Below are 7,601 nucleotides of genomic sequence, written 5' to 3'. Positions count from 1 at the left end.
GTTTCTTTCCGAGTCCGGATCAGCTCCCTACGTAGGAAAGGAGTTATCTTCCCCAATCCATCTCCCACCGCCCAAGCGGTATCCGGACCACGAGTCGGTGCATCAAATGCACCATTGACTTGTGATCTGATACCCATGAATGGTAGGAGAAGGGGTTTTGCAGCAAGGCATTTCTAGGTTACATAACAATTCCCAAGACTTGATTAACAAAAGCATTGCTCATTTTTCAGCAGTAAAATGAATTGGGTGATGCAGACAGACGTAACTGTAGGGGAGGGTTTTCATGCACAGCCGTATTAGCGCAAAACGGGTTATGAGGCTTCAAATGTGTTGGGGGAAGGGGGAGGGGGGAGGGGGGAGGAGAGGGGTATTTAATCATTTTGAGCCCTCACCCACTGTGGGAGAGGGAGTTAAGACCATACATGGTGCTCAGCCGTTTCTATCCTGTTGAAATTATGAGCTACTTCAATACGGTCTCTATCCTCTTTAATAACACAGACCTTGTAAAAAACATTTTATGAGACTTGATATTCAACAAAACAGTGAAAATCAAAACCTACCAAGGCCATTTAAAATCACTTTGCTCCCACCCATATTCTGCTAATTCTTGGCACTCAGGTGACTCCCCCAGTAATCTTGCTTTTTGCAGCCCTTAGAACATTCCCCTTCTGCTTCCTTAAGGCTCCTTGCATAGTCGAAATCCGTAGCAGCAGCAGTAAAGTTTTTCCACAACCTGATTCATTGATTCAGATACAAAACTCCCATCATAAATAATAGTAGCAGTCCCAGGTCAAGTAAGCTCAAGGTAATCCGTTAAATGACATTGGAGATGATGAGCATGAGACTACATCAGGACAATAAATAGAGAAGACTACATTCAGATAGGCTATCCATGCCGAAGCGAGACTATTGCAGTCCAAAATAAAGCTGGGAAAACCAAACACAAATGGTTTTAAGTGGATACAACTCTCTACAATATTAGATAACACTAAGGTAACAAATAATATAATGGTTGCTTCTATTTACAATGCCAGCCTCTGCTGTGTTTAGTTGGATTTCTCTGCTCAGGCTTCAAAACTGTGGTTCCATCTAAGAATGATCAACTCGAACAGATGTCAACAAGATCACAGAAAAATGTTAGAACGGTTTCTGCAGCTCTTGTACACAGCCGACATCAAGATAGTACCAAATGTACCTTACGGTGTCTGCAGCCCCTCAGACTCTGCACTGGATTCCAAGGAATTAGGAGCCTTGTCTGATTTGGGAGAGAGAGAATTGCCACCTTCATTAGCAGACGGATTATGTTCTAGCTGTTCATGAGATTTGGAAAATGACTTGAATGGCCTCTCAAAATCTCTGGCGCTACCCGGATCAATCACCAATTTATTGAGTTTTTGCTCCTAAAAACAACATAAAATAAGTGACATCAGAAAGAAAACCTTAGGATTGGTGTTGGTGCTAGTGATTGTGAACCATATGTAATAGAATGCAACCATCAATTTAATAATATTACATATACCAAAATAATCAACCATAATTGCCTGTGTACCCTTTTTCTTCACTTATGGTGATTTGATGCTATAATTGGACTCTGGGAAGAAAGAATGTCATCATTAACTCCTACCCCCCTATTGTTGACAGTCCAAAATACCCTTCTCCAGTCAAATCAGAGCATCAGATCCCGTGGATGAAGAGATTCTCTCTTCACCATGGGTTAAGAGAAACTGGTTCCTATTTTAAATACATGGAATAGGACAAGAAGATAGTTCGTCTCTTTCTAAAGAGGGAAGAAGAACAGAGCATTTACATTAAACGTAGAAAGTATATATTGAAAGCTAATATGGTAGGGACACCCAAATGGAAAGAGGGTTAGCTATAAATGTACAGAATACACAAAAGTTTAGGATTAGATTAGCATCTTGGAACATTGGATCCTTAACGGGCAAGAGTCTAGGTTGATAGATATTATGGGGAGAAGATCAATATTGCTTGTATTCAAGAGATTAGATGGACTGGTAAAAAAAGCTGAGGTATGACTTAAACTTTGGTACAAGGGAGATCAAAGTGATAGAAGTAGAGTGGGAACAATAGTGGACAAAGATCTAAAGAATGATGTGGCGGATGTTAAAAGATTTGGATATAGGATTATATCCACCAAGCTTGTGTTGGAGAAAGAGGTTGTCAATATAATTAGTGCTTACGCATCCTAAGTAGGACTAGATGAAAGTAGTAAGTTATGATTTTAGAAACACATGGATTGATTAGTACAAGGTTGTAGTTAGGGAGAAAAGATTATTATAGGAGATGATCTAAATGGACATGATGGGAGAGATCATAGATGGTAGTGTACATGGAGGTTATGGATTAGGAGAAAGGAATGAGGAGAGGGTCTCAGTTTTAGACTTTACAGTAGCTTATGATTTATCCATTGTGAACACCTTTTTTGAAAAGAGAGGAACATTTAGTTACTTACAAAAGTGGGCATCATATAAGCCAAATAGATTTCTTCCTAACAAGAAGGTCCGACAGATTGTTTTGTAAGGACTGTAAGGGGAGCCTAACCATTCAACATAGATTGGTGGTCTTGGATATGTGTCTCATTAAGCAAAAGCATAAGATAGGGGAGCCTACTTACCCTAAGATAAGGTAGTGAAAATTAAAAGGAGGGACCTTGAATTCATTTACTAATAAAGTGGTCAAACAAGGAAAGTGAGACTTTGGGGGAGATACTAATACAATGTGAGACAAGATGACGGTTTGTATTAAAAAGGTTGCTACAGAGGTTCTAGGGGACTCAAAAGGTATAAGTCATGCGCTTAGGGAGACTTGATGGTGGGATGATGAGGTCCGAATAGCCATTAGTTTAAGAAAACTAGTTTTAAGACATGGCAAAGAACTAAAAAAAACAAGGCCGTACCCAGTGCACAAGGCTCCCACGTTTAACAGGGTCTGGGGAGGGTCAAATGTACACAGCCTTACACAATGAAGATATTTATAATAATCTGAACACAAACGATGGAGAAAAAGCTATCCATAAGATAGCTAAAATGAGAGAATGGAAGAGTAGAGATTTCGACCATATTAGATGTAGTAAAAGTGATGATGGTGGAATACTAATAAGGGATGAGGACATTAAAGAGAGATGGAAAGAGTACTTCTACGACCTACTTAATGAAGACTTTTGAAGTAATAGGGTTCTAGAAGGCTGCATTACTCATCTTGACACCACATGGCGTAGATATATACGTAAAATTAGGGTGTCTAAAGAAGCTTTAAGAAAGATGAAAATAGGCAAGGCACTAGGCACAGACGGGTCCTATAGAAGTGTGGAAGAGGATAGGAATCTGTGGTTTAGCTTGGCTAACCAAGCCGTTTAACAAGATTATGACCACAAAAAATAAATGGTAGACGAATGGAGGAGAAGCATTGTGGTCCCGATTATAAAAATAAATGTGATATTCAAAACTGCAATAACTATAGAAGCATAAAACTAATGAGTCATTCAATGAAGTTATGGGAGGGGTTATTAAAACCTACCTGAGAAAGTAAACTATTATTTCAGAGAACCAATTTGGTTTTATGCCAGGATGATCCACAATGGAAGCTATTTTCTTACTTAGGAGACTCATGGAAAGATATAGAGAAGGCAAGAGGGATCTCCATATGGTCTTTATTGACCTAGAAGAATCCAATGACAGAGTACCTAAAGAGTTAATATAGAATATTCTAGAGAAGAGAAGGGTTTCATATAAATATGTCAACATAATTAAAGATATGTATGATGGTGTGGTGACTAGTGTAAGAACTGTGGAGGGTCAAGGTAGTGATTTCCAATTACAATTGGGTTACATCAAGGATCAGCCTTAAGCCTTTATTTCTTTGTGTTTATCATGGACAATTTAACCAAAGGCATACAAGATGAGGTTCCCTGGTGTATAATTTTGCGGATGATATTGTGTTGGTAGATGAGACAAAAGAAGGGATTAAAACAAAATTGGAGCTATAGAGATCAAACTTGGAAATAAAAGGTCTTAATATAAGTAGAACCAAGATGGAATACATGGTCTGTAACTTTAGTCACACTAGGACGGTTAATAAGGTGGTGAATATTGATGAGAGGGAGATTCCACAAAGTGATTATTTTAGACATCTGGGCTTAATTGTAAATAAAGGTGATATAGAGGACAATGTTGTTTAGAGGATTCAAATAGGATGGATGAAGTGGAAAGGTGCATCTGGAGTGCTCTGTGATCGACATATTTCTTTAAAGCTTAAAGGAAAAATTTATAGGATTGTCATACGACCGACTAGGATGTATGGTGCGAAATGTTGGGCAGTTAAGAAGTGTCATATAGGCACTAATTGTAACTGAGATGAAGATATTGAGATGGATGTGTGGCAAAGCAAGGAAGGATAAATTAAGGAATGGCCATATTAGAGCTAGGTTAGAGTAGCTTCGATTCATGATAAGCTTTGAGAGAGTCGTTTGAGGTGACATGGTCATGTTCAATGGAGGCCTTGGAATGCCCTAGTGTACGGAGGAGTGATTTGATTCCGATTGAGGGAACTAAAGGAGCCAAAGGCAGGCTTAAAATAACCATTGGAGAAGTGGTGAGGAAAGACATGCTTAACTTAGGCCTCGTATCATGTATGACTTCGAATAAAGCTGATTGGAAAGCAAGGCTCCCTATGGCTGACCCCATTTAGTTGGGATAAGACAATGCTGTTGTTGTTGTACATAATACACAAAATCCATCATTGAGTGGGTCCCAACTAGTAGATCAGATGGGTTAAAAAATCAAAATAATTGGATGCAGCATCCAAACTTTTCAAGGCCATTTTCCAGATTTTTCATTCTCGACCATCAAAAATATCCAACAGATCATGTGGAGATTATCACCCAATTTGTCGCTTTCTCAACCCAGGCGATTCCAACGACAAACAAGATTGTGTAGCTGATCATTTAGTGGCGACAACATTTAGTTGAGTTGCATTGAGCTTTAGATTCCACTGAGACTGTCTGAATGGTGAGTCCCAACATGTTATCCAGTCTAGCGGAATTACATTCATACTGTCCAAATACCATCTATAATACACATCAAGATTCACCATCTAACATAATCAGAAAATGTAAACCTGAGAGGATAGAAAAAACTTACACCCTGTAGTGCTTCTAGTTTTCTTTGCAATGCCTCATGCTCAGCCTGAATCCGGAATGGGACTCCATGCTTTTGGTACACATTGTTTTGTGCTAAATCCTCATCAATATCACTGACAGTTGTTGCAAATGGATGATTTGCTGGAATCCATCTAACTGTGTCAGGGTCAACATCTGGGGGCATTGAATCCCCTTCCTTCAAGAATATGGTTGGTCTTTTCCACTGATATGCTCTTGACCTCCTTTTCTGATGGTTAGACTGTTGCTCTTCTGTAAGAGTCACGGGGACTAAGCGATAAACCTTTCCACACATCTCAACGGTCGAATTACTCTTACTTATCTTTACCAATGGGTTATTGAAAGGATCCTCATACTTGAGAGGTTTTGAACTGTGAACATGGAAATACATAAGTTTGGCAACAGTTTTGTAAGAAGTAAATAACGATTTCAATTTAGAATTACAATCTAAGCATTACACATGCCAGTTTCTTACATCAGAACTTTAAACAGAGTATCATACTAAAAAGGAAATCTCATGAAGTCATGATGTTTATCCATGATGTTCCCAAGGAGTAAATAGATTAGTAGTTTGACTCATGATACATAAAAGTCATTACTTAAAAGGTTACCGGCAAAAAATGGCGGTTAGACAACATACATGCCTCTTCTATCAGACCTCAACTGGCCTCGTTTGACAAGATCAGCTACAGAGCCATGTTGATTGTGCCTAGACTTCGTAGCTACATATTGTTTCACAGCAATCACCAGAAATGAAATTGCAAGACATAATCCAATAGTGAAATTAGTGTCAATCCGTCTTTTCATCTGAGACAAAGAGAAATGCTTAAGAATGTAAGCATAGACTAATAGAAAGACAAAATTAGACCAAGGGAATACTTGCAATGTCTAAGAAAATGAATTAAGCATTACATGTTTCATGGATCAACTTGTCTAAATAGAGCCACACACAATAACTGGGGGAAAACCCCAAGTCTCCTTACTTGTTCATAGATTGATGGAATGGAACTGGCTTTCTATGACAGAGAACATACTATTTGTCACCACAAAACCTTCATTCTTACTTCCATCTACCACCTAACAAACCAAGTGCAACTTATAGGGTTTGGACAAAGCCCAAAAAATTGAACAAGTGTGAGATAGGCACTTCCCAATTTTTACAATAAGCTTTGACCTTGAAGATCTTTATCATTTGGCACAAAACATAACTAGCAAAGAGAAAAAATACAGCCATTAATTAACAAGATCTGACACAATGACTTCATGGACTAAAATCTAGGACAGCAAAACAAGCAATTCCTTCACGATTCTCAAAATGCTGAAATACTATCCTTCTGTTGAATAACTTCCCACTATACAATTATAAAGAGGGGGAGAGAAAAACAGCCATACCAAGAAAATAACCGGAGGAAGAGATTTTATTGCTCCTCGCAAACTACTGAATGAGTCTTTAGAATCCATGATATTTCTCTCCGCAAGAGATTTTATAGCTCTTCGCAAACTACTGAATGAGTCTTTAGAATCCATGATATTTCTCTCCATCTCCATATTATCTCCATCACAATTGCCACCGGAATTCGTCGAACTGCAAAACACTCGAACCGCAAGATGATGCTCTCTCTTTGGAGGGTTCCAATTCATATAACTTTTACAATTAAGCTCAACTGTGTCTCCGAATTCTACTGCATTTCTAGAAATCCGATTCTTCGAAGCCCAGAATCCAGGCTACAAGGAAAATTTTCCAGTTTCAATATTATAAGAAGAAAGGTAACAACACAACATAATCGAAAAAAAATGAAAGAAGGAAATGGAAGGGGGAGGGAGGAATTATAATACCTGGAGCGTGATGGCGTGAAATTGAAGAGTTGAAATCGATGCCATTGATGCGCAGAGATCATTCGGCCGAAAACAGAAATAGGGTTGGAGGGCCTCGGGGTATGGAAGCTCCCATGAATGATAAGAATGAATGAGAAATTTTCTTGCTCCAGACCAAATAGAATCAATCCCTTTCACTTGATTCTCTTTCTCTAGCACTCAACAATCAGAGTTTCTGACTGATAACCATAGAAACTCATCCGCTTTCGTTACTTGGCTGCGCAGGTTCTTCCCAGAACGCTCTCCTCAGTCCGCCCACGCGAGACTGAACGTGTGATACAGTCATCGCCTACACAGACACACCCTTTAGGGGGATTACGTTTGGGCTGGCTGATCAAAACCAAACCTTATCGCTTGGGCTTGGGCTTGGGCTTGGGATATATGAATCGCATGTTGCAATTCTGTGTGAGACCCCATAGAGGACTATGGCAAAGTGTACAACAACAACTCAGCCTTATCCCAACTAAATGGGATAAGGCAGAATGCAGAGTAAAAGTGAAGAAATGAGATAAGAAAAGTGAGTACTGGAAAATGGAAAATGAAAAATGAA

The 7,601-nt window shown here is 39.0% G+C and overlaps 1 protein-coding gene across 1 annotated transcript; it reads right to left on the bottom strand.

Moving 5' to 3' along the window:
• Nucleotides 1–913: 913 nt before the first annotated feature.
• Nucleotides 914–7,210, bottom strand: LOC122662684 (protein MULTIPLE CHLOROPLAST DIVISION SITE 1). Its single transcript, XM_043858389.1, has 6 exons — nucleotides 7,013–7,210; nucleotides 6,718–6,901; nucleotides 6,569–6,651; nucleotides 5,817–5,983; nucleotides 5,160–5,547; nucleotides 914–1,400 (listed from the first exon to the last, which is right to left on the bottom strand). Exons 1-6 carry the CDS (start codon nucleotides 7,055–7,057, stop codon nucleotides 1,197–1,199), a joined length of 1,071 nt encoding a protein of 356 aa, XP_043714324.1. The 5' UTR covers nucleotides 7,058–7,210; the 3' UTR covers nucleotides 914–1,196.
• Nucleotides 7,211–7,601: the final 391 nt, after the last annotated feature.

This window comes from Telopea speciosissima, chromosome 5 (assembly GCF_018873765.1).
Source record: "Telopea speciosissima isolate NSW1024214 ecotype Mountain lineage chromosome 5, Tspe_v1, whole genome shotgun sequence".
In the NCBI taxonomy this organism is placed as follows: domain Eukaryota; kingdom Viridiplantae; phylum Streptophyta; class Magnoliopsida; order Proteales; family Proteaceae; genus Telopea; species Telopea speciosissima.
Note: the sequence above shows the minus strand (reverse complement) of the source record. Positions and strands in the feature narration are given on the sequence as shown.

What these genes read in the sequence shown, in the direction of transcription:
- LOC122662684 (XM_043858389.1), bottom strand. Translation starts at nt 7,057, where the DNA reads ATGGCATCGATTTCAACTCTTCAATTTCACGCCATCACGCTCCAG. An exon ending in AGGTCTGATAGAAGAGGCAT is followed by an intron (nt 5,548 to 5,816) that starts GTATGTTGTCTA and finishes CCATGTTCACAG; the next exon opens with TTCAAAACCTCTCAAGTATG. An exon ending in AACTAGAAGCACTACAGGGT is followed by an intron (nt 1,401 to 5,159) that starts GTAAGTTTTTTC and finishes TGTTGTTTTTAG; the next exon opens with GAGCAAAAACTCAATAAATT.